The 27330-nt window shown below is 43.1% G+C and overlaps 2 protein-coding genes across 10 annotated transcripts in view; one reads left to right on the forward strand and one right to left on the reverse strand.

Annotated features, from left to right (window-relative positions):
- Positions 1-9650, forward strand: part of COL8A1 (collagen type VIII alpha 1 chain) — an 87883-nt gene extending 78233 nt beyond the window's left edge. Inside the window, exons 4-5 of the mRNA XM_059467157.1 lie at positions 4055-4370; positions 6121-9650. Coding sequence (XP_059323140.1) covers positions 4058-4370; positions 6121-8027 — 2220 coding nt within the window. The 5' untranslated portion in view covers positions 4055-4057 and the 3' untranslated portion in view covers positions 8028-9650. The remainder of the gene's footprint in view (positions 1-4054; positions 4371-6120) is intronic.
- Positions 9651-10657: 1007 nt separating this feature from the next.
- ST3GAL6 (ST3 beta-galactoside alpha-2,3-sialyltransferase 6) overlaps positions 10658-27330 on the reverse strand; it is a 43292-nt gene continuing 26619 nt past the window's right edge. For 8 of the 9 annotated variants that reach the window (XM_059467161.1, XM_059467160.1, XM_059467163.1 and 5 more), the window contains 5 exons: positions 22299-22394; positions 21712-21898; positions 20403-20540; positions 16822-16974; positions 10658-15131 (listed from right to left, as the gene is read on the reverse strand). In XM_059467161.1, the coding sequence (XP_059323144.1) occupies positions 15051-15131; positions 16822-16974; positions 20403-20540; positions 21712-21898; positions 22299-22394 (655 nt within the window). In that variant the 3' untranslated portion in view covers positions 10658-15050. The remainder of the gene's footprint in view (positions 15132-16821; positions 16975-20402; positions 20541-21711; positions 21899-22298; positions 22395-27330) is intronic. The other variant, XR_009417975.1, reaches the window with a different exon arrangement.

Consider the following 27330-nt stretch of genomic DNA (forward strand, 5'->3'; position numbering starts at 1 on the left):
ACCTTCACACACAAGCAACTGAACACTGTGGTTTAGGATAATGTTCCTTCACCTCAAGTGTCTTGTTCCACCCTAGGTAAAGCAAAATGTTTGTTGTGGCTTAATCTGAATGTCTGATGCAAAATGACATGTCACATTGTGGGAAAGCTCAGTGGCTCCTCTCCTCCATCTTCCTTCCAACATCCAAAGTTACAGTAAAACTTTGCTTTCTCCAAGCCCTTGGCTTCTCTAAAGGTGTACTCATGCACTTATTAACCTGCCACAAATACACAGACACATTCCTATTGCTTTCTGACAAAAACCCTGGAAAATCCCAATCCAAAGTGAAATTATTGTTCCACCAACAGTCATCTTGGAAAGCATGTCAGATTGCATTACATGAATGCATTTGAGGGTGATCCCTAAATTGCTGGGATTTGGGTGAAGGGGGTGGAAGGTCTTACACTTTGGCTGAATCTTCAAAACAGGTTTTTCTCCTTCTCACTCTCCTTGATTTCTGTCACTGTGAGGAAAACATCTCCTTTTGCTGTTCAGAAGCTCTGGAAGACCTTTCCAACATTTAGGATCTATAGGCTTCTTTTGAAAACCAAGAGTAAGATTTTCAGTAGCTTTTAGGCATTTAAAGATGCCCATAGTGAATGGGTTTCACTAGGAAACCCATTAAATGAGTTTCCTAGTTAGGTCTTCAAACTAGAGCTGTGCACCCAGGCATTCAGAAACAAACTGCAAGGCAGAAAAAACACACCTTCATCTTCTCTCAGTGCATAAATAACATTTTAGAGAAGCTGAGTAGGATGAGAGGAATGAGCAGAAACTCTGAAGGACTATCCCCGACATCTCTCATGCTTCTGAGCAGGCTTTCCCTGTAGTGATGGTATCTGACAGCAATAATCCAGCAGCAGCACATATGACTCTACCACATCTCTCATCAAGACTAATTTTGTCTGATCCCTCCTTCCTTTGGGAGAAGGGGAAGATGAGCTGGACAGACAGTACCAAACACAGGCTGTGTCTCCAGTAACTGCAGCAGATCCCAAGCCCCAGACAGCTCACGAGGCCGCAGGGGAGGCTCTGACCTCCTCCCACAAAGATATCAGCCAAATCACATCTAGCACAAGGTTGTTCAGTAAATAAACTCCCACCTTCCACCTCAGCTAGTCACAGGCACCAGCCCAAGCCAAAATCAATAGATGAGAAGCCATCTGTCATTTCCAGGCCACACTGGTTGAGTTATGGATGAGTCAAAAAACACTACAGGAAACACAGATGGGGTGAGATCATCTCCTTCTCTGGAGCCCTCCTATCTCTACAAGTCTTGCCTAATCTCCCTCAAAATTTCCATGTGCATATACAAAACCATCTCGTGTACCTTGTGGTTGTGCCTGTTCCAGTGCAGGTGCATTGTGTGATGTTTGGCAGGGCCAGGCCAGCCTGGCACAAGCAACAGGAGCCTGAATTCACCTGAGCAGCAGGCAGGCTGGTGTCTCCTGTAGGAAAGTTTTTTCAGTTATTTCAAATACCTCCCACTCGCACACAAAGTCCATGTTTTGTAATAAAAACAAGGAGAAAATCTCATCCAAAGGAATTTTACCTATTTCCCCTTCTACTTATTCCACTGAAGTTATCTTTTTAAACCCTCCCCCCACCAAAACTGGCCACTAGAACAACAAAGTAGCCAAGATGCTAAATGAATAACCTAATTCTTCAAAATCCACCTTGCCCTTCATACTAACAGGTTTCAAACCCAGTCCTATATCATCCAGTCTCTTATAATTTTTTAAAAGGTTTCACTGAATTTCTCCCTTCATACAGGTAATGTTTTTCCTTTGAGAGAGAGGCAGAGAGAATAGTGCCTCTCTATAGAAAATAGAAAATTTTCCAGTAACTGAAATTTTCCATGCAAACTTAGGTAGGCATTACCCTATTCAGCTGCAGAGAAGCAAAGGTGTTGCAATTTACTCCTGTACAGAAAGGAGCAGGAAGGCCAAGAAAGACAAGGGGGATATATTCCTGCCTCCCCCATTATCCCCCACCCGTCCAAAAAAACCCCAAAAGGTTGCTTAGGGTCCATGTGCCCAGATGAAGCTGCAATGGGTTAGTTCAGTCACTGATCATGCACAGGCTGTCCTCCCACTCCAAAGCTCACCATTGAGCTTTAAGCAGAAATATCACATCCCAAGGCCCTAATCCTTTAGCTCACAGCAGCACAGCCAGCTGTGGGCTAAAAGCCACATTAAACTCACTGGAGGAGAAGCATTTGCTGAAATGCTTTGCTGAACAGGATGAGCAACTGTGCTTGGGCTTTAGCTACCCTTACAAACTCCTGTACATCTTGGCTCTGGTTTTCTTTGCCACATGGCAGCTGGTTAGTCCAAGAATTCCTGGGAGGGAAAGTGACTGTAGAAACTCAGCTGTGCAACATATGCTCCATCTAGTGTTTATTCGTAGTATTTAATTTTCTTAAAAGGTTTGGTTTGCTGTTAACATATATTTCCATCTTTTCTGTAGTTCATATATCTGTAGGTGATCATTGCTGAAAATAACCTGCTTATTTCAACTACACCATTTTGATCTAGCCTCCATTTACACCTTCAGTAATGACTATACACCAATTTCCATTTAGAGGTAAAATCTCATAGAGCAAAATTAAGGGAAAATGTTTTAAAAAGGCAGCAAGGGTTTCCCCAGGTGCTTTGCCAACACCAAGTGAATGGAAAACGTCAAACAGGAGTAAAACATAAAACCTGGCGGGCACACAGGGGAAAGTTTCTCCCCATAAATTATACTTCCCAGACATGAGGGCACAGTGCTGAGCCCCTTCGCCACAGACTGAGGTACTTTTTCATCCTCTATGTCGATCCAGGCCACTGGGGAAGGACAGAAAAATAAGCAGGTGACACAAAGCCCTTGCTGCCTTTTCAGGCTACCCTCATCACACCAGAACACAGCAGCTGCTGGGAGCAAGTCCTGACAAGTAATTTGGCAAAGCACCCAGGTTGGTGCAAGGCATTGCAGAGTAGAAAAAAGGAACAGCGGCAACAGCCATCAGGTTTGGCAACTGCCATGTGTATTTTGAAAGGGCAGGACTTGCATGCCAGATTTGACTGTGGACCAAAACACTTCAACACACAGAGTCTCTTTTTACCACATGCTATCCCCTATTTACATTACTTGAAGGAGTTCCTGGTTCCTAATTTGCTGTTCAGCTGATGGTAGTGCCCTTAACTGCAAAAAGAAAAGCCAACAACAGGTGGGACAAGAAGTCCCAAGCTAACATTTTGATAAAGAAGTAAAAGAAAGAAAGCCCAACCCCATTCTGTGGTCTTAGCAGGACTGGTGAGGTGCTGGGGTGGGCTGCCTTGCAATGGGCCAGGATCTGCAGTGGGGAAGACCTTCAGAAAATAGTTGAACATTCCCAGAGGAAGGCTTGGGTTGGCTGATCCTACCTGGAGTGGTGGCAGCCTAAGCAGGTCCACTCCTTCTGGGAGGAGGCCGAGAAGATCCCAGCCCAGCTAAGAGGAGAGCTGGCAAGGAGCTGTGATAGAAACAGAACAGCCCTCGGACACTGCAGCCACAGGGTACAATCCCAGGCACAGATTTAAGCTCAGAAACAGCGCTTTCATTGCTGTGGAAAGAAGAAGGGGAACCGACAATACAGCTTCTTGGGCAGAACACATTTAGGAGATCCCCACATCCCCTGCCTGCTCTTCCCATGTGCCAGAGCTTGCAGCAGAGCTCCCCAAATCTCAGGTGAGAAGGCAGCAAACTGGGAGCAGGCTCCTGTGTGAAGTAACCACAAAGGGCTCCTCTGGGGTGGCATAAAACTAAATACATAGAAGGGCATTTGCTGTAACAGCAGTGCTTGAGTAGACCCTCCAATAAATCAGATACAGGCCTTCTGCGGGATATCCTCCAGGGCAGCACACAAACCAGGGCCACTTTGCAGAGATTTAGGTCCAGTTTGCTGCAGAAAATGAGAACAGCGTATCCTAATGAGGAATGCACAACATGAAAATACATGTTCCAACTGTGTGTTTTGTGGTGCTTTTCATAGGTGATGGCCATGCTGCTCTTCCCCGTGCAGCTGCTGGTAGTGGCTGTCGCTGTTTACCTAGAGCTGGTGAGGTCTGCTCAAGGTGGTGCCTACTATGGGATCAAGCAGCTGCCACCTCAGGTGCCCCAGTACCAACCCCTTGGACAACAAGTACCTCACATGCCACTGGGCAAAGAAGGCATCCCAATGCAGCACCTGGGCAAGGAGGTACCCCGCATGCCCTACGGGAAGGAGTACCCCCATCTGCCCCAGTACAGGAAGGAGGTCCCACAGATGCCCATGCTCGGCAAGGATATTGCTCCCAAGAAAGAGAAAGGTAGGTCAGCATGTCCCTCTCCACTCCTGCACGGTCCCATCTGGCATGCCATGGGGAAACTGAACATTGGAGCAGGCTGCTGCTGCAGGCTGGGCACAGCACCCTTGTGCCCAAAGGGCTGGCCAGGTTCATACCTGGCCACAGGTGGACAAAACAGGTTCAAGGGAGCTGTGGGACAGCTCAGGGTCACCAGCACAAGACCAGAGTCATCCTCTGGGCTGCAGCACAGCCTCTGAGCAGCCCTTCCTGCAATGAGCAACCAGCATACAGGTTTGCTCAGGTGCTGTTCAACTCTAGGAAAAGCCTTGCTGTCCCACCTGTTTGTAAGAGATCCTCTGACGGGGTTTCAAATGATGGCTCAGAGTCCTGTCTGGATCTGCTCCTACTCTCACTGGAAAAAGCAGACATATGAACTAAGAGTCCCAAGGTTTAAATTTACGAGAACATCACTGTTTTTGTCTGACTTTGTCCAGACCCTGTGATTTTGAGGTTTGCCGATAAAAACATACAATTTCTCTACAGACTCTGGAGTCCTCTTTCTGTAGGTTATTTATGGGTGTAACAGGGGCCATCCTGTACAGAGGATTAATGCACAGGTCTGCGCGTACAAGCACTTTGTCTGTTCAGTAAAGGAAGTTTGGACAGTATTAAGGTATTCAAGAAAACAAAAAAAAAGTCCAAAATACAAAGGGTGACCAGGAACACCCAGTGTCATAAAATTCTTGTGAGGACCTGTGCAAGAGCAGACAAACTGGGTAACTTTGTCTTACTGAGGCCCCAGCTAACCACAGCCTCCACTGACTTCAGAGAAAAATGGAAGATTTCAGGGCCTATTTTTGGAGTGTATGAACAAGAACCATTGCCTGTAGTAAAATCAACCTACCTCATAAGGAAAGATTTTTGATGCGCATAAAACACAACATGTGCAGAGAGGGAAGGTTTCTGCCTCCCATAAAACAGAGGTCTGCCCTCAAACCTCATCTCCTCTCCTTCCCCAAATCTCTTACTTCTTTACACATTTTAGAGCCAGAAAGAGTTTCCATTAACCCAAAAAGCAGCAGCTTGAAAAGCAACCAACCCCAGCAGCAATGTCCCTACCCTGACCTGCAATGACAAGTGGTGACATACACAAAAATGCGGGTTTCAACAATAAAACCTTTTTCAAAGTGTGTAGAAGAGCCATAACTAGACATGGCTATGCCAAAAGAGCAATAGTGATTAAGGCTGCAGGTTTCCAGTAATACTCTAATGGGAACCAAAGCCTTCAGGAAAATACAGACATACCTTATGTATAAACTTCTTACTAATACAATCTAATTTAATTGATCTTGCTTATTTTCGCCCATCCAGAAAAAGCACTTTTATGCCAGAGTTGCTCCCACAGCACGAGAGCACTGAGTTTCCTGCAAAAACTCTTAAAGGTAGATTGATCTACCTCAATGTGGGACAAAATGCAGATTTTGCTGTTTAAGATTGTCTAGGTAGAAAACACCACCAAAGCACAAATGGCTTTTACATATCATGCACAGTAATTACTTTGTGGTAACAAAAGCACACATGGAAGTTTGGAGTATGAAAAACAGTAACATCCTCTTTAATTCTCAACACCAACCTGTAACTCACTAGTTATCTCTGTCTACCACAAAACGACAAGGCATCATTAAAAGCATATTCAATTCAAAACCCTGTTTTTGGAAGGATGTGACTGCACTCACCTTTTATCTCTCCCTCTCCCCTTTCTTCTTCCCAGAAATTCCCATGCGCAGTCTGAGGGGTGAGCAAGGTCCCCCGGGTGAGCCTGGACCAAGAGGGCCACCAGGGCCACCAGGATTACCAGGTCATGGTGTACCAGGAGCCAAAGGAAAACCAGGCCCGCAAGGATACCCAGGAATTGGAAAGCCGGGTTTGCCAGGGATGCCAGGAAAACCAGGGGTCATGGGGCCCCCAGGGCCAAGAGGGGAGATGGGGCCGAAGGGGGAGATTGGGCCCATGGGGATTCCTGGACCACAAGGCCCACCAGGGCCTCATGGGCTTCCTGGCATAGGGAAGGCGGGTGCTCCAGGGCTGCAGGGGCAACCAGGGCCAAAGGGTGAGCCTGGGATGAAGGGGCCACCAGGAATCCCTGGGATCCCAGGGCCAAAAGGGGAGAAGGGTGTTGGGATCCCAGGTTTGCCAGGTCTGAAGGGTCCACCTGGGCTTCCTGGTCCCCCTGGCCCCATAGGACTGCCAGGGGTTGGCAAACCCGGCATGGTTGGCTTCCCTGGCCCACAGGGACCCCTAGGCAAACCCGGACCCCCAGGAGAGTTGGGGCTGCAGGGGCCTCCAGGGGCCCCTGGGATCCAAGGCCCTCCCGGCGCACCTGGTATTGGCAAACCAGGCCAGGATGGCATGCCCGGCCAGCCCGGCTTCCCGGGTGGCAAAGGGGAGCAAGGATTGCCAGGCCTGCCGGGGCCCCCCGGCCTCCCTGGGGTTGGGAAGCCGGGCTTCCCTGGGCCCAAAGGGGAGCGAGGTGTGGGTGGTCTGCCTGGGCCCCTGGGGCCGAAGGGGGAGAAGGGGCATGCAGGGCCACCTGGCATGGGAGGGCCACCAGGGGAACCCGGCCAGCCAGGACTGCCAGGCATCATGGGACCCCCGGGGGCCGCCGGTTTCCCAGGACCTAAAGGAGAGGGGGGTGCTGTAGGGCCACCAGGACCAGTCGGCCCCAAAGGGGAACCCGGCCTGCAGGGTTTTCCAGGAAAGCCAGGCTTTCCTGGGGAAGTGGGTGGCCCTGGGCTGCGGGGGCTGCCGGGCCCCACAGGACCCAAGGGGGAAGCCGGACACAAAGGCTTGCCGGGACTGCCGGGTGTCCCGGGGCTTGTGGGGCCAAAGGGTGAGCCCGGGCTCCCCGGAGCCCAGGGGCTTCAGGGCCCCTCGGGCATCCCGGGCATCGCGGGACCCAGTGGTCCTATCGGCCCCCCCGGGCTGCCAGGGGTGAAGGGCGAGCCAGGCATGCCCGGCCCCCCTGGCTTCCCTGGGGTAGGCAAACCTGGTGCTGCGGGGCTGCAGGGACCCCCGGGAAAACCTGGGGCGCTCGGTCCTCCTGGCCAGCCGGGGGTCCAGGGGCCACCGGGTCCCCCCGGGCCGCCAGGTCCCTCGGTCATCATCCAGCCCACTCCACCAGCTGTGGGACAATACCTGCCTGAGGTGGGACCAGGGATAGACGGCTTGAAGCCCCCCTACGGCTACAAGGGCAAGAAAGACAAGGCTGGCGGCATTGTTTACGAGATGCCTGCATTCACGGCAGAGCTGCTCACGCCTTTCCCCCGAGTTGGGGTGCCCGTGAAGTTCGACAAGCTCCTGTACAACGGCCGGCAGAACTACAATCCCCAGACGGGAATCTTCACATGCGAGATCCCCGGTGTCTACTATTTCGCCTACCACGTCCACTGTAAAGGCGCCAACGTGTGGGTGGCGCTGTACAAGAACAACGAGCCGCTCATGTACACCTACGACGAATACAAGAAGGGCTTCCTGGACCAGGCTTCGGGCAGTGCCGTGGTGCAGCTGATGCACGGAGACAAGGTTTACGTTCAGATGCCATCCGAGCAGGCGGCAGGACTCTATGCCGGGCAGTACGTTCATTCGTCTTTTTCAGGGTATTTATTGTATCCCATGTAAAGCAAACAGACACACACACACACAACACAAACACAAAATCAAAACCTTTCTCCTCTGCTTTTAACTTTTATACAACAAAAGGTGCATTTTATGACCATTTGACCATCTTGTACAAAAACAAAAATAATAAATACAAAGTTTAACATTATGCACAGCTAGTTATAAAAAAAGGTGTGGCAAACATATCTAAAGATGTATATCAGGTTCATAAATAGTTGTTTTGCACCCAAGGGGGACATATTAGCTGTACATTATATATTTCTGCAATGCCATGCTTACTTAATTTCATTCACAGTAATTCAGTACTAAAGTTCAAATCAGTGTATGTCACTCACTCCTGTTGCATTGATCATAGTTATGAGACGAAAAACAGTGACTTAAAGCAGAGTAGGTCAGTCTCTAATTATATTTTTAAAAATTGAGAGGCTTATTTGTCTGGGTGGGGGTTTTCTTTGATTTTTTATAACCGGTCTACCTGACAAGCAAAGGTTCCCTTAGCTGGAGACTTTTATTTCCCTTCCCCTGTAATAAAATAATCCTGCATGTGTGAGTTTTTTTCCTGAACAATTTATTTATGATGGAAGAGAAATCCTGATAGCATGATCATTCCCCCCAAGCCTTCTCCAGCAGTCACTGGACCTAAAATGTCACCAGTGCCTCCAGCAGGCACTGGCTTCACTTCTAAATGCCACAGCACTTAAAAAGTCTCCCTTCCCTATTCACACAGCTCAAGTAGAGGAGGTAAATCTCCCCCATTTATTTGTGCCACATCATTGAGACATTTTAGCCAACACATAGCCATACTTCCAGGAGGCATAAATTTGCTTGGATTTCTGTGCTTGTATCAAGAATCCACTTAGCTTGTCAGAAGAAACATCTATTCTGCCACTCAGCAAAAGCTGAATCAGTTTGCTTTTCAATGACTAGGCAAAGCAGAAGTAGCTTTGTTTGCGTAACTGATTTACTGCTTGAGATCAACCAATAACTTCACTGGCAATACTGATCATGCAAATTTATCTGAGAACTTGGTTCTATCTAAAAACTGATTTCCAATCCTTATTTATACGTTACCAGTTGTCAAGGAGAACCTGCAGGCCTCAATACTTTTCTGTACTTGAGGACAGTGACTTCTGTGCACGAAGTCTCTGTCTGCTCATCAGTGGTGCTAAATCTCACCTCAGCAAGTGTTCTGTTTCCAAAGGGCAGTGGACCTTGCTGTGGTTCCCTGTACAGTGCTGCACATCACACATGGCTGCACTAGTTCAAGGAGCTAAGTGCTCATCACTTCTTCAGTGTCTCTAGCTACCGCTACTGCTTTTGATTCAAAAATGAACTAGATTTTTTCATGTAGAACTAAGATTGGATTTAACTGGCATGACCATTATTTAAATGCAGAGTTTAATGCAGTCTAACATTGACTAAGGACTCCAGTGACATAATGTGGTGCTTTATCTCAGAAATTTTATGGAATGGTGGCAGGAATGGACAAACAGTTTACCAGACACTGGTGACTTCAGTATGTTCCCAGAATATATGAGATATGTCAAAAGCAAATAATTTTGTATTTAAAATTTTTGTACTGATTTGAAAGAAATACCTTATTAAATATCTTTAAAAATAAAACCAAAAAGCAATTCTGTCTTCATTCAGAACTATCAGAAGGAACATTCATCCTGCTGAACTCATTTATCAGACCACAAGGGCTCTCTGAAACCACTGACAGCCTGATAGAGGGGGGGGAAATTAAGAGATACACCCTTTTCTCTAGTTCCCATCTCCTGGTAAAACATGCTGTAAGCCAGAGAGGGAACACATCCCATTCAGTGGGAGGGCACAGCAGGGTTTGAGGGGTACATGAAGAGGGAGGGACTCCCTCAGGTAGCCCCTGGGGACAAATACTGCTCAGCATGAGCCAACATGGGAGTGCAGCTGAAGAAGGCAGAGGGACAACCAAGGAATCAGCCACAGAGGCTGCTGCTAAGGGCTTCTGTTGCCTGAAAAGGCAGAACTGGCTGCGCAGGATGAGAGGTCCTGGCTCTCCTGATGTGGTTTCCTCACCTCAAAGACAAGCATTTCCTCCAAGCTGGTGAACGCCTGAACTGTCCATACTGTGCATGCACTGAATACCTACTCTGCCAGAGAATTGTTATCTGAATCTCCCTTGGACTCCCTGAAGCCTTCAGCATCTCATTTTTACTGCACAAAGGAAAAAGACTGCACTCAGCATCTCTCTATCTAAAGCCATTTTCCCTTTCTGAAATTTTTTATCGCACACCATCTTCGCTCTTCATCTCTTATTTTAGCAGTCCCCCACCAGTTCACAGTAAGACAAACAAGATTCAAAATACAACGAAAAATTTGAATCACAAGGATGCTGCTCTTGATCTTACCCACAAAAAACATGTCTTGGCTATGGTTGTACTCCGCCTGGATCTCTAGCCACAGTACAACTCTGCCCATCTAGGTTCAAAAACTTTCAGCTGTTTGCTCTACAAAGCACTGAAATTTGTTCCAAAACTTGAAACCATATCTGACAACACCATTTACTTGACGAATAATAACAGCCCTGGGCATACCCACACATCCACACTCACACACAGAACACCAGCCTTGCAAAAATAAGTCTGAGGTCACTGTCTTTAACAGTTTATTCACAGGAAAATAATCTCCTTCTATATGTAGCATTCAAAATTTCATTTGAAACAACTCGAAGAATTCTTCAAAATACAGGTGGCATTTCAAAGACATATAAAACTTAAGACAAATAGCAAATAAAATAAGTATTTCCCAATACCAAAAACATATGCTGAGCTTTATATGTTCTTAAAAATCAGAGTCCACTTAAAAGTGAAGGTATTTATACTCTTCCCCCAGAGCATTGCTAAAAAGGAAAGCATGGCATTGGAAACAAGAAGTACCACACGCTAATTAAACATCAAAGTTGTGATTCTGTATTATTATCACCTATATAGTCACTGGAAATATCTGGAATACATTTAGGAACATCTCCTAGACACTCAGATTCGTATTTAGTGCAATAGTCTGCGACTTCCCTTAATTATTACAGCAGAGGAAATAACAGTTTCCCAACAAAGAAACCTCCAGAAAGTCTGAGCCAAACAGAGCTTTCAGCCAACATGTGTCATCCTGCCTGTTTTGTGCACAGTTTGGTATTTTAGAGCTGTGACTATCTGACAGTGCAGCATTTTGAGATGGGTGGCAGATAAAATGCAGAAGGACCTTTGCTGTAAATTCAGCAAGCTGCCAGAGAACATGAACAGAATAAGAAGGGAGGAGAACATCTTACTTCAGCTAGAAAAATGATGGGAGACACTGGGGACCTACACAGTTACACCATTATCAGACACATAAATAAAGCTGGCAGCACCCTGGGATTCAAAACTGGCAACTTCACTCCCGATATGATTAAAAAAAAAAACCAGATAGCTTTTAAAGGGAAGTTTCAGTGCAGATTTCATTTTCAAAAATGGCAAAAAGGTAAAAAAAGTCCTAATAGCAGGTCAGGCCCAGAAACTAAGTATTTGATGTTAGCATTATTGTTTTATTCTAAAAGCCCCAAGTCTTTGGTACTGCAAAACACCTCTGAAAATGTGTGCCCAGACAGAAGAGACACTAATTTGTGATCACTGCTGAGAAACACACTACATATGGGTGTTTCTACCTCTGTCCTTGAGGCAGAGCAGCAGGAATGCTGTATGTGAAGCAGGTGCTGGAACAGGGCTGGTGTACACAGGATCCTACAACTTGTGGGGAGAAAAATTCATGATTTGGCTCACTGCTTATAATAGAAGAGAAAAAAGCTACTGGCCTGCAAGCAGGGCTTTCAAAAAAAAAAAAAAAAAAAAAAAGAAAGAAAACAAAAAACCCAAACAAACAAAAAACCCAACAACAAAAAAACCCACCACAAATGCCTGATAGTTTATCAGCAGCATCAGCTCTTGGCTTGATCCTGAGGGAACAGTTTCATTCAAAATGTTACCCAGTCACCCAGGGACAAAAACTGCAGTGGACTCAACACCCCTGGCAGGAGCACAGAAGTGGTAGAAAAATATCCCTCAAAATGCCGCTTAATTTGAAAAATAAGTCAGCCATACCCTGGGAAGGCTTATTAGGATATGAAAAGAAACAGCTGATATGGATAAATGCTTGTCGAGAACATATTAAATTCATTGAGAACACCACACATTATTTAAAAAAATATTTTAGGGAGATCAAAAAGCTGATGTGGCAAAAGTGGAAAAGACTAAAGGAATTTTTTTTTTTTTTTAAGTACAAAGATTTTGGGAGACACCATTTGTTTGTCATGAGGCTTCTATTTTTTTCCAATTATTTTATTTGATTTGCTACAGCTAGAATCCAAATCCCATCCTCCCAAAAAAAGCAGAAAACCTACTAGAAAAATTGGAGAAGGAATCAGTTTAGATTAGTGGGAAGACTATCTCTGGAGATGAAATAAAGCAGAGAAAATAACCACATCTTCAAAAGCAGAGCTCCCTACCCACTTCCTGGAACTGGAGACGGGTGGAGAAGCAGAGGGATGCAGTCTGCACCATCACAAAAACTCTCCTCACAGTGTCCGGAACATATTCAACAGCTCTCCTGGAAAAATACCCTCCTGGACAGCTTCCTGCAAGATGTTACATGGATGCAGCTGAAATGTGGCAACAGCCATTGGGAGAGCAGGGGGCCCCAGCTCTGGAAGCAGCCACAGGTTTTGAGGGTGAACGAGCAGCCCCCCACTTCTGCTGGCCTTGGCTCTCAACACTATCTAAGATCTCCCAGGGGCTTCTCTGCAACAACAGCTTGGAGAACACTGCTATGTCTGCAAAAAGCCTTGCCACAGCAGCTTTTGCAGTGGAATTACTACTGTCCGGAGTTTAAATCACTGTAGGTTTGGGGCTGCAGAATCACATACAAACCTTTTTAATTAACTGAAATAACCAGGAGAGATGAATGCTGTTAGAGACACAAAGACAATAATGTCACTATTTTCTTGAGTGAAACCCCACCTGTTTGTATTGAGATTTTCAAGCGAAAATCTCTACAAAGTCTCAGGAAAAAGTAAAGGAAATTCAAAAAATTAAGAGCCCTTCTGCCAGTTGGTGAAGAAATTATGATTTCCTCCATTTCTACCACCAGTGTCACCTGGGGACATGATCCCTGCTCCTCCACACCCCGACCTGCCACCCTGCACACAGCTGGAGTACAGCTGCAGCCAAGCAACATGCAGCAGACAAGACACCATGGCACACCCTGCCCCTTGCTGGGACACACCTGCATCCTTCCCCAGCCCATGCCACAGATTTTTCTGACATCTCAAGTTATTTCAGGTATGTCCAGCTTGCTTGAAACAGACCAAAGCTCAGGAATCACTGGGTGAAAACACAAGCCCCTCCTTCCCTTCAGCTGTGGCACCTCTCCAAACCACACTGCCTTCCCCTTAATTCCCAAATGGCAATTCCTCTACATAGCTGCAGCAAAACAAATTGTGTTTAGCAGTCTTGCAATCCTCACTTTCTGAAAATAACAAATACCCTAGTTTATGTTCATATTGTGATTGTATGCATTACTCCTAAATGTCCTCTCTATATAATTTTATAGAAAAGCAACCATGGTATTCCTACCAATTTCAAAAACTTTTTTAAGTGGACTTATTTGCCTTTTCTTCAGGTTTGATTAATAAAGATAACCACAAAATCATCCAAAAATTCTGCCATAATTAAAATAAAAATTTTACATAGATGTCCTGTGAGAGAACTGGAACTGCACATGGTTGTTCTTTGACAGCTGTCAAGCGTGTTCCCAAGCAGATTTCATTTATTCACAGGCTTGTCAGAGACAAACCAATACAGGAAATATAAACTTCCCATTAAATGTTTCAACTAAAATCTTGAGCAAGTTCCCACTGCTAAATGACTTAGTTCATCCACACACTTCAAACTTAAATGTCAACACAGAAGAGGTAAACAGATGCCAAATGATAATTCAGCCAAAGTACATCCTGGATATTCCCTACCACACTCTAATGCCAAAAATGGGAGTATTCCTTGTTTGTATTGATGTATTACAACATCTGAGGAAGGAGGTTGTCCTCATTTGGAAAAATCCACCTGTTTTTGAGGAAACAAACAAAAAAAATGCATGAGATGCTGTCCTGGAGAACTAGGACTCCAACAAACATTGACTCTAAACTCAGGCATGAACATGTTTGTCCAATCTTTTGTTTCTACTGTGCTATGGGGGCTGACACAGGTAGTTCGGACAGCTCTTCAGTCTTCATATTCCCTCTTTTTTAAGTCAAGTCAGCAACTGTAAAATTTACTGGATGCACAGCACAGGGAGTATTATTATTCTATAAAATGTGTACAACATTGTCAACACCAACATCTCCACAAATCAGACAAAGGGTCTTCACCTTCGGCAGAGGCAGACAGAAGCCGAGAGTTGATGGTCAGTGCAGAAGCTGTGGGTGCTCGGCTGAAGGTGGACATCCTCTCCTCAGGAGTATGGCAGAACAAAACCTGTAGTCTGTATGTTCCCCCTTCTCCAAAACACACAGTAATGATTCAGATGCATAGTTTTAAAGCTATTTTCATACAAGAAGACAAGATAGTCATGACTTTATGTCCACCTACTGAATGAACACTGGTCATCTCAGTCTCTTGACAGTGGAACTCTTGGAGGACAACATCAGAAACAAAAGTATTCCAGAGAATTAATCATTTGGAAAGTGATGTACATCACATTTTTATATATCCCTGATACTTTTAGTTGAAAGTTTCACGGTTTCCCCACTATTAAACAGCTTCACAGAAATTCAGTTAACTTTGTTTGCAACAGTCCATTACCCTCAGTTAAAAGCTTTTGCCTTGATGAGGTTTCTGGGCTCCTTTAAACAGTAACCAGTTATGTTGCACTTAAAAAATAACAATGTCATACAAAAAATAAACATTTTTCAAATCTTGAAAATAGTGATTGTTCTTTGTATTTTCCATTCAGCTTTCACGTCAAATTGATCACAAAGTTCTTGTCTATAAGCTTCTTCAAAAATTTCTGCTCGGCAGTGATGTTGTGGTATTCATTCTAAAGAGATATGAGGGAATAATAAAATGAATTAGAAATCAAATTATAACCAGCAGCACCACTTGGCCGTTCCTTTCTATTACCTGGGATACTTGGAAGATGCTAAGAACAGAAAAGGTCTGGGGAAAGACTTCTTAGCAAAGGCTTAGCACAGTTTCCCAAGAAAACAAGATGCTCAAAACTAGATTAGATATTTCCGTAAGGACACAACTGAAAAGGATAACCCTTTGGTGATAAGAACAGGTGAAATGTGGGCTCACAGAAATCCTTCCATTACTAACTCTTCCAAATCCTTGCCCTGCTTATTCAGAACAACGGCTCTGTAAGAACATTTACAGCACAAGCAGTAAGAAAATGAGTAATCGTCAAAGCTCAGTGCAGGTTCTTGAAAAAGCACATCAGGCACTTCTAGTTCAGATGCATCCTGCCAATTAGGTTCAGCAAGCCCAAAGCAACCCATCTTCTGTGCTGTATCCAGGTTCTCAAGGAGACCGCTAAGGTTAGTGGAGGGCAGCACAAGGAAAGTAAATTTACTTGAAGACACTGAATCCTGTAAATAAAAACGAATATAATATGTATACTGCATAAAAGATTATATGGATATAGTATGGTATTTGCAATTTATTGCCACTAAAGAACTAAAAGGAACATTTTTGTTTAATAGTTTGTTTTTTGAAGTTTTGAGACTTCAGGAAAGTTATGGATGTCTATTCAACTAATGATCAGCCTTACTCAAACTTAGTATATGTTGAAGAAAAGCACCTGCAAAGAAGACCCTCCAAAGGAGGACAAGTTCAGTGTCAGAGGAAAATTATCGCAGAATAGCAGGCATCTAGGAGTTCTGAGAAAAACATGAAAGGCTCCTATGGGCATTGTCTCTACCCTTCCTCTTCAGCAAATGGAAGAGGAAGAAAATGGCACCCATATGCTCTGGGCAAATGACCAAAGAAAACTTCACACTGCAGTGAAGGGCTAAGACAGGGTTGGCTTGAAATACAGAGATTAAGACAAATGAATACAAGAGCAGAGACATAAAAGAAAACAGAGGCATGGCCTTAGCAAAGCAGGAAGGAGGAGAAGGCATTCCTGATACTTTCCAGGCTCCTGCTGAGTTGAGGCTTCCCCCTCCTGGAAGCAGTTCCTTCTCTTCCTAGCCTCCTCCAAGAGCCGCTTTTCTTTTCTACTTTGAATTTCCAAAATTCAGTTCTTTTCCTATGCAAGACCTATACAAGTTCATAGGTCTTAACTCCTTCCATTCCCCTTTGCTCTTCTTTCTGCCTTTTAAGGAGTCTGATAGCTATGACATACAGTACAAGTAGGTGCCAAGGAAAAAGACAACACCAAAAGAAACAACATTGCTTATGTGCTGACAGTGCTAACAAAGATGTCTCTAGGACAAGAGCTGTGCAGCCTAAGGAAAACACCAGCAAAGCTGAACACAACACACAAATAGACATCTCATGTAGACACTGCAGAATATGGTACAGCACAAGGGACACAACGATCAATATCTACATTTTTCAGAAACAACAGCAAACAGGAAGAGATGCAAGCAATGTTAACCCACAAGCAGCTGAACCAGGAGAAGGTGGGAGGCCCTTCTGACCTGCAGTCCACACTTCTATCTATATTGAATTGCCTTCCCCAATTACCAGCTCTATTTCTCTCAGCACAAACAAGTGTTAGTTACCTGCATCATCTGAGACATGGTTTCATTGCCATAGTAGTGCAAAGAGCTATTTCTGTCAGTGAAGTCATACTTGAAGCCTGCCAGATGGACTTCATGGCATATGTGAAATGCCAGTGTAATGGCAATTAGCCCTGTTGTTGGATGCTTGGGTTTCTGCAACAAAATACAAAGAGAACACACAAATATGTACCTGGCAGCCTAATGGGAACAGCAAACTTAAGAACAGAGACAAGGGCAATCAGGCAGCCTAGGTCTTCTACAGATGTTTGGTTTTTACAGGTTGATCCACTCCTATTGCTAAAGAAATAAGGTACTGCCCCCTCAGGCTTCCCATGCACAGGGGTGTCTGTGATGTCAGCCCCACAGGCTTCCCTGGAATTCCTTGGTTTCTAGTGAAGGCTTAGCCCACAGTGTAGTCCTTCCCTCCACAGAGGGATCAGAAAGTCTCCCCATTGCTCTGCTCAGCTACTTTCGTAAAACTGGGCAGGCTTCACTACACTGGAAAACAATTTACAACCCCCTCAAATTTGACTCAATTATGAGATGTGTTCAGAAGTCGCCACATGATGGAGACCCAGATGAACAGAATATGATATGACAAAATTTTCATAGCAACAAACTAAAAAAGCATGAAGGCTATGACTACACAAATTTGACTGAATTTGCATTTCTTCAAAGCAGGGAAATTCCAGAAGAACTTTGCTTCAGACCTTCCCATGCTATTCCCATTAGAAGAAACAAAATTATTTCTCCCTACAGTAAGTTCGGAAGCAAATGCAATGTAAAATGAACAGCATGTCATGAACGGGTTTTAACTGTGCAAAATTAAGAGCACCTAACCAAAAGGTAGCATTTCTCACAAAAGCACAGCAGAACTCAATGCAACCATCTGCCCTATCTTGCGTTCAGATACATGACTTCCTTAGTACCAGGAGAGGCTAATACGATCTGGGGAAGTAAATGAGGCATGCTTTTTTAGAGAGAGATGAACTCATTCATTTGACCATGATGAAGCTAAGGTGAAAAGGTGTCCCCAGAAATGAACAAAACTTTCAGGCACCAATACCCTTCTTAGCTACAGAAAAATTTTTTCTCTGAGACCAAAACAGCTATCATGTGCTCCTTAGTAGCTGCAGTCAAACCTCAAACTGAGCACAAAATCATGGGCTTTTTTTTGAACTCTGACCCCAAGGCTCAGTTTGTCTCTGAAAAAGATGCAGACAAACCAATACTAGACAACTCTGTGCACAGAAAAGGCAGATGCACTCAATGTTTTTCTTTGTGACAACACTTCGTATGACAACACAAAAAATCCCCAGGAAGGAGTTACTATTCTCAACTCTTTGAAGTCTAACTGAAGTCACAGAAAGGAACTATCACCTTTTATGGAAAAAATTTTGGTACCTTTATGCAACGCTTGGAACATTCCAGATATAGTATCTGCTTAAAATGTACACTATGCCCAGGGCTCCTGCCAGTTAGCAAAATATCTTTCTGCCCTAGGGACCCAACATCATAAACTCAGTGGTGACTCTGTTGCAACATCCATACTAAACAGGATCCCAAAACTATGGCAGGAATGCTACATGTCACGATTAGTGCTATTTGGAAATATCAGGAGTACCACAGGTTGCAACTACCTCTGTTCACCTGTAGCTATCATAAAATTCACTTCAAAAAATATCATTTAAAAGCAACTACTTTTAAAATGTACTATCATACTATATCCAGATATCCTCTGCCCGTAATTAAATATTTTCAGCCTACTTAATGGGAATAGGCACAGCCCTGGAATGACTCCACTATACTTTCTGAGTTTAGAGTTCAGTGGTGCTGGGGCAACACATCTGATTTTATTCCCAGCTCTACCAACAATCAGAAATGCTTATTGGCTATGCACTAATGTGCTCACTGGGAACATGAGACTGGTTTAATGGAAAAGGTAGGGACAGCAGGGAAAGCAACAGTGGTCGCTGGCATGTCCTGCAGGCAGAGGGGGCTGAAGCACAGGACAGTGAAGGCAGCACCAGCCCTGCCCAGGGACAAGCAATGGGACAGAGGGCCCCGGTGTGAGACCTTCCTGCCCATGGAGCCTGTGGTGTGACCTGCAGCTTAACCAAGCTGTGCCAGTGCCACTGCAGATGCACAGGCTCCTGTTATCTTCCCAGTCACAGCCCACCTCTGAGATGAGAGGAAAGGGAGGAAGAGCATGCTTGAGATTGATCATTGCTGTACAGGGGCGAAGAACTGCAAAACCCCTGGCATGCAGTAAGTAGGATATATATGTGGGTAGCAGAAGGGGACTCTAGCTCTGTGCAGGGGCACTCAAAGGCAGGAGAAGAGCCAAGGGGCTTGTGCCTACATATCAGCTGACACCATGCACATCTCTCTGACTCACTGACTTTTAGTGTCCACTTCCACTGAGAGGGGAGCCCCAGAAGAGTCAGGAGGGACTTCTGGACCCATGGAGGCCATGTGCGTTCTGTGGCCATTTAGATTAGTCAGGCATCCAATTACTATGCTGCTTTCTTGCCACCCTTGGCTGAAAACCTGAAATGCCAGGGGCCCAAGCAAGCACATACCAAAATGGCTATTCCAGTCTGAGAGTTAGTAAGGGAGAAAAAAAACCACTATTAGGCTCAGAAAACAGAAAGAAATTTTAGAAAGAGGTACAGAACATACCCCCCTGCCATCCGCTCAATATTAGAAAGAGTAAACCAGAAAAAAATTTGTGGCAGATACTCCACAGTGACAGCCTGTTAACATTTCCACACGTATCACTTGGGTGGTGTTGAAGTGGGGATGTGACCCCAGGTAAACTGTCTCTGTGCAAAACAGCACATGGTTGATCCTGACTGTACAAGGGAGGTTCCCAGCTTGAAGCTTTACCTTTCATCAAAAACATTTTTCCATCAAGACCTGACAATTAAAACATATATTTATGTCCAAATTGCTGGTTAGCTCATTACAATGCTTGGCATCAAATCAGTAAGTACAACCGTGCTGCCAGACATTCATTATTAGCATAGGGTTGGAATATCTTCATTGTTCCCTAGTCCCTCCCCAGCCCCAGGAACATGAAATTGCAGAGAGTTAGAATTACCAGTTTGCTGGGGTTTGGGGGGGGGGGGGGTATTTTTGGTCTTTTGTGTTTTGGCGGAGGTTTCATTGTTTGTTTGGGGTTTTTTGTCTGTATTTTTATATGCCTTGAGATTTTTTTTAAAAAACACCCAAAATTCATATTCAGACTCCCTATTATTTCTAGAAGCTCTTTGGATCTGTCATGCTGCATTACCTCCCTGTCTTCCCCAGCTTTGATAAAGGCATTTTGTCTGTCAGGAAAGCAGCTTCATTTCATACCAATTACAGAACCCATAAAAAGGTACATTTGGCACACAACGCTAGCCACTCTTTTTGGGTTCCATTCTCCCATCTTCTAAAACCACCATCTAAATGGCAAACTACTTTAATGCAAACCTAAAGGGTTTTCTACATTACAGTCTACTATAATAAACATATAATTGCCTCTAAATACACATTTGGTTGCACAAAACTAGAAGAGACAAAAGGAAAAAGCGTACCTCCTTCTTAGGAAACCTTGTTGGGAAATGAAGCCACTCATAAGCAGCTTTCCTGGTGATGCTGGGATCAAGAATCCTGATTTGACTCGATTTGTAGATCATATTCAGAGCTGGTTTCTTCCAGAAGCCCTTCACGCTCTGTGACAGGCAAGTAAATACACATTTTTAACAAATGAAAACAGCTGAATTTAGTTTTGTAGCAACTCTAACCAGTGTAAACTCCAAGAGCATGAGGTTAAAGAAGAAGAAGAGCGCTTAATCTCCCTAAGTTCAAAAACACCTCCTCCTGCAACAGGAAACGGACTGCTGCAGCCGTAGCCAGCTGGCTGGAAAACAGCTTTGCAGGAAGGTCCCTGATGGACGACATGTACCAACAATATATCCTGGAGGCCATAAATACTCACTGTGTGCTGGCCATGTTAGTAAGAGCATAGGCAACAGGCAGACAGAAGTTGCTATTATTCTCAATTACTTTGCACCGTGCCCTTTCTGCAGTCCCACAACTGCTGTGCTGGGCTCCCCGCTGTGCAGGAGAGTGTCAGCAGAGGGTCACTACAACAGCCAAGAGGCCAGAGCCCACAGCAAACAAAAAGGGTCTGAGCAGGCTGGGTTTGTTCAACCCATCTTCAACTATCTGAAGGGGTTAACGAAGATGAGATCACACTCTTCTCAGAGGCACACAGTGAAAGAAGGAGAAATTTTCTCCTGCAAGTGTGCTGAAGCACTGGAATGGTGTTTGTAGAAATATCCTTGGAGATACTCAAGATTTACTCAGACAGTGCCCTGAGAACTCAGTATGACTCTGAACTTGGCCCTTAATGAAGAAGACTCAAAAAGATTTTGGACTTAAGACCTTCTGAGAGAGGTCACTTTTAACATTATTCTGCAATTCCTGCAATGCACTTGGATGCACAGGATAAAAGAATGTGGAAAATGGCTGGAGCATGCATGTTAAAATATCAAACAACACTAGGAAGAGGATAAAAATACATTTTCCAGAGGTATACTGCTCAGTGGGAGGAACTGATCAAATATGCGCATTAGAAAGAAGACAAAGCATTTATGGAAGAGGGATATTAAATAAATGACTACAAGGAGATCCAGAGCTCCTCACAGAATTCACAGAATGACTAGGTTAGAAGAGACCTTAAAGATCATTGAGCCCAACCCATGCCCTAACACCTCAACTAAACCATGGCACCAGGTACCTCCCTCTCAGCTGGGAGGACTACAATTAAAAAAAAAATGTGTATTTTACAGAAGCAATGTGTGGCAAGATGAGCCAAGGCATATGAATAATTGAACTCACTATTTTCTGACCACCAAGTATCTCCCAAAGCCACTTCAAGTCCCGTGGTTTGAAGACGATGAGAACAATAGTGGTATTAGGGTCATAGTGAATGGGATCTGAGAAGATAGATTCTGGGTAAGAAAGGCGAAAAGTTGTCCTCCTCCCAACATCCTCTTCATACCCTATCACAGGGCCATTATTCATTCTGTAGAGGACACAGGCACAGAGACATCAGTGACTGCCCCACCCGTGTTCCTACTGTGCAGCGGCTGCCACATGTGTTGTTAGTCTGCAGGACAGACACTGTGTGTGGGTACAGGAAAGTTTAGCAGCCCAGCATTTACGTATCACATTAAACAGCAGAGGAGCAATTATCAGGTGCACTCACCCTCCTGTACACTCAGAGGAATCAAGCACACACAGGAATGTGGCCAAGGTGGTTTAAAATACAGTCACACAATTGCTCATCGTGTGTCACTCAAGCAGAAAGCGTCTTCTAATTTGGCTCCAACACACACACACTAGAGAAGGGCAGAGAGAGTACCTGGCCTTGGAGAACTACCCATTGCTCCGTGTACACAAAATGCAAAGGAGATAGCATTTACCTTATTATGATATCATACGAGTCAATTTTCTCCCCTAATGTCTTATTTCGAAGTACTCCTCCATTACCAACCACAATGCACCGTCGACAGGGAATGCTGTGGAACAAAGAGAAGTTTTAATATACATGACTTCCTTGGCTTCATATTATTAATGATACTTCTGCATGTTATATGGATTATTTTCTAAGTAAGATTCTGTATTTTTTACAGCCCTTGGTCCCTAAAAAGCAGATTCAATCCCTTATCATGTACTATGGCTGTTTAAAAAAAAAAAAAAGGCACTATTTCAGGGACTGACAAAGTCCATAATTGGCTTCTCTCTTGTGAAACTGTTTTTACACATCTCCTTTTTCTAGTGGTCTGCTGTTTAAGATCACACCTAACCAGTTTGTGATATGGGTGCCATTTGATATATTATCTGCCACAGTCCTTCAAATTTGTACCAGTCTGGAAAAGCTAACTCAATATTAAGGTGCTTCTGCAGTATTATACAACTGTACGCCTCCAACACAAACTAAAGCAGCAAAATTTATGTTCACCTTACAGGCCTATGAGCTGTTCATGTGAAAAATCTTAGCCCAGTGACACATGGCAGCTTTTCAAATGAATATGGTGTTGATTTTTCTCCCTCTACTTTAAAGGTGCTGTCTAAGTCAAAACATATTTACACAAGTGACTGTGCATGCTGTCATAATGTAACAAGATGGATTCCTTGATGAAAGGTTGCATTCTTATATGACCAGATTCAAATTAGACACCATTACTAGGCCTATAAAATACTACATGCTGAAAAGTAAGATTTTATACTTCATCAAATCAAGAGAGAAATTTCAAATTTACAATACATTCAGAGATAAAAAACATGCAAAATAGGTATTGCGGAGATGTTAAACTTATGAAAGTTTAAGCTCTTTGAAAGTTTAAGTTTAAGGTTTTCAAAGTTACCACAGGTTTTTTCAGTGCATATTTAGCTTTTACCATCCTGTTTCAATGCTAATAAAACATGCTGAAAAAAAAAAAAGGAGGAGGAGCGGAGGAGCTCACAAATAGGCTTGCTGTTTTTTTTACTCAATATATTTTGCCTTTTTAGGGAAGGTTTAAGTCAAACATGTAAAACTGTAAACTCCTTTCAGAATAAGCACATAATTTTTTGTTGTAAAAATGCCTCTGTTTAGAGCAAAAGCCAATCAATTTGGTTGCAGCAGGAACAATGAGAAAATATAAGTCACCTCACAGTAACATCTCACTCCTTTAGATCTTTCTTCAAGTAAGAAAAAGGCACCATGACACTTCTTGCTCTAGGTTCAGGACACCAAAACTATGTCCCAAAACCCACTATAACTTATATTGAATTCCCAGCATGGCACTTCATGCAAACTAATTAACTTCTTTCTCCTCAAATAGTCCAATCTGTTTTTTCAGCTCAGAGTTATTATTCAACATCAATCAAAACAGCTGGTTCCAGCCAAGACTGAGCAACATCTCAATGTACAAAGCAGTTCCCTGAATTTCCTACAGAATTAACAACCTCTGCAGAAATAAGCTGCCTTTAAATATACACACACGCATACATACACACACACATATAAAACCAGTGCTCTAAATGCAGCTTTCAGGGTTGGGTTACATGAAAAAAAGCTAGCATACCTTTCTCAACTGTTTCCTGAACAGCTTAGTAGAAGGCAAGCATTCATTAAAAGACTTCCAGTTAATACCATAACTCATGTGACCTGGTATCTTGAAGATCAGAGGGATGAAAACCTGTTATTCCATCCTGTCCGCAGTACACTCACTCCCTCTACTCCCCCTAAATCCCTTCCCTCTCTACTCTTTTTGCCCATTTTCCATTTTATTTTTCTATCTAGTCTGAAAGTATCTTAAGAAAGCAGGCTGATGAACATATGCCTCTTACAATTTACAGCAAGAGTAAGAATGCAGAAGTTGCCCTTTTCCTGAATTACACCTTGTGGCTTACAGCTATAGCTTAGAGCTCAATGTAAGGAAGGAAAAGGGAAAATCGGATGAAAAAATGTCATCAGTAAGTGATGAGGGTGGAGTGAGGCAGAGGGGCAAAAAGCACAAGATTAGCACATGGTTGTATCATGTCCTGGCATTTACTTTGAGGAGGCACTGCTTTTTCTGTTCCTTGCAGACTAACTTAAAATAATTCCTTATTACATACCTTTCAACTTTTGGAAGAGGTAATTTAAGATATTTGTTCAGCAAGTTAATCTCTAGCAATTGAAATAATGCCTTCCACTCTGGTATACAATTAAGAGGTCTTTGGTTTCTCGTTTCTGTAGTCATGATGCAGCAGGACACACTCAGGACAGGGAGGGCAAAATAAAATGTGCCTTCAGAGCTGAGCAACTGAGGTTTGCTCAGCTACAGAAGTTGTGTAGCTGTTCTCAAGTCAAATTCAAGTTTTTTTCTTATTGCTGAATGCAGACTAGATTTTGTTTATGACTAAAAGTTGACTAGTACTAATTGGACAGAAAACAGAGTGAAATTTGAAGCTTGATTAAGTTTTTGAATTACAGTGCCCTTCATAAAATGCATACTCAAAAAGTTATCAGCTGCCAACAATTATCCAATAAAAATCTAAAATTAGTATTTGAACTTTTGAAATGGGTACAGTCAACAAGCAGATCAAATATTTCTAAACAAGTGTACACGAGAAGAGTCAAACAAATTTAAACAAACAGTAGTACTGAGCCCACTAACAACAATAAGCAGGGAGGGAAACTGTTTATGTTAAAAACCAGAGCATAGTTTCATAGAAAATGAACACATGACACAGAGATAAAAAATACATAGCAAGGCTGAACTACATTTAAAGGTTCTTAAGTTAAATAAACTGATTTTTACTTACAGCAGATCACAGGTCAACACACGAATTTTCAGCAGACTGTTACTCACAGATATTTTAACAACCTCACTTCATAAAATTTTTTTTCCTGTTTTCAAATTGAACTACCCCAAACACTCAACCTTTCTCCAAGTCAATATATTGACGAGAAATTAGTTTAGATATCCTTAAACGACATCAGCTGTGCTACAAGTAAAATATAACAGATTGCAATATCTGGATGTTCAGTAGCACAGTATTTGTGACAGTGAAAAATATTAAGACCTTGGCTGCACCAACAGCTGTAGGAAAGGTCTGAGTGACAAAAGGATTGCCTTTATATGTTAGAAATCTACTAAAAATATAAACAGATGCCAATGTAAACACCATGGTAACTGATCTCCAGTGTCTGCAGGTACTAAGGCACTCAAACCACTGCCCCATTCAGGTGGTGCACAAAAGCCTCAATCTCAAGGCTAGGCCTTGGCTTATGTATTTCCTTTATATGGTGAAATGCTCAAAGAACCATTTTCCTAGTCTATAGAAGAAAAAACATTGCTAAATGGAAATGTATCCTCTAAAGGTCAGAAGGTTTGCATCCTCCACATTCCGCTGAAATCCTGTTTCAGTGGAAGAAGAAAAGAAGATCTCAGACTCCACTCCTTCAACACACCCCTGTAGTCACTTGAGGAATGCAAATTATTTCCTTCGAGGTTATTTGATAAAAAGAGGATGCAAAGGTCACATTTTGTTGACTCAGGATTGTGTAAATGCATTTGTTAGAACTGTTGAGCTCAGAGACCTTAGAGCACTCAGCAAGGAACTGAACTCACAGTCAAACTGAAGTCAGTGATACTGTTCATTTCCAAACTCTTTGGGAGAGCCACACCTTTACAAAGTGAGAATTTGATCTTAGTTTGGGGGTAAAAACACCTCTGTAGCTCACTGTGTACGGATTTACCTAAATTATACACAAATACAGCTATATAAGCACCAGAGACTTCATGCTTATCTAGGCCAATATTTGCCTGCCTTAAAACACATTTATAGGGAAATCTGGTTTGTGTTCTGCCAAGAAGGCTGAATTGGACAACAGTATTACAGAGTTGCCTAATAATTCTGTATTACTGAAGAACATTGTTAGGATTAACTCCTAAAGAGATTCACTTTTAAAAGCCACTATATCTCAGTGAAATATATGTATAAAGATTCTTCCTGACTACAGTGATTCGTGCCTTAAGAGTGCTGTACACAAAACCTGATGGATCTAGAAAGAATATATTGTATTAAGTCATTGTCTGCTTGATTTGTTAATATTAATGCCTGTTAAATTGTAATAGGTCTCAATTTGCTTCAGTACCACTGAAGTATGTTACTTTTTATTAAAAAAAGCATACTTCCCAGAACTACTAACCATATCTACATCTCAGAGAACCTACATTTAAAGGATGAATACCTATTTTTCATCTACAGGATAAGTATTTCCACTTAAAAAGGTACAAGCATCTCTGCTTTAGAGCACAAACGATTAAGGTCCTGAACTTCTTTCTAATATAACATTTGGCACTGTCCTTCAAACTCCACATAAAATAGCAGCTTCTATGAGCCAGTTCTGTATAAATTTACCCTGTTATTACACTCCTGATAGAAAATACAGTTTTACTTTTTTCCTTCCTTTTCTTAAGAGTAAACTTGAACATCCTAGAAACAGACTAAACACAGAGAAAGGCAGGAGTACAGTAGGGGAAAAAAAAAAAAAACCCTCTGTATTAAAACAAAGCCTTAGGTTTGAACATATTCCACCCAAGTTTAATTAAACTGTGATCCTGACATTTGGCTTCAACCAGCAATCTTTTATGATAACTGTAATTAAAAAAACAAAAGTACAGCCAAGCTCAGCGTTATTTGTGTTCAACTCTATTAAGAAATGTGTATATTAACATCACATCTGGCAGGCTGTCAGCCCATTTGCTAGACTGCAAATCCAAGGAGTCATTTGCATCACTTTGTAAACACAGGACTTTAGTCTACTTGCCAACCCTGCCTGCAAAAAATCTCAACAAAAGCCAAGCAAAAAACAAGACACACAAACACAAAGAACCTCCAAAACAAAATAAAACATGGCAGACATGGCTTCCAACAAGAGATTGAATCTAATTAAAGATTTAATCTAATTTAATCTAT

Source organism: Ammospiza nelsoni, chromosome 2, assembly GCF_027579445.1.
Source record: "Ammospiza nelsoni isolate bAmmNel1 chromosome 2, bAmmNel1.pri, whole genome shotgun sequence".
NCBI classification, from domain to species: domain Eukaryota; kingdom Metazoa; phylum Chordata; class Aves; order Passeriformes; family Passerellidae; genus Ammospiza; species Ammospiza nelsoni.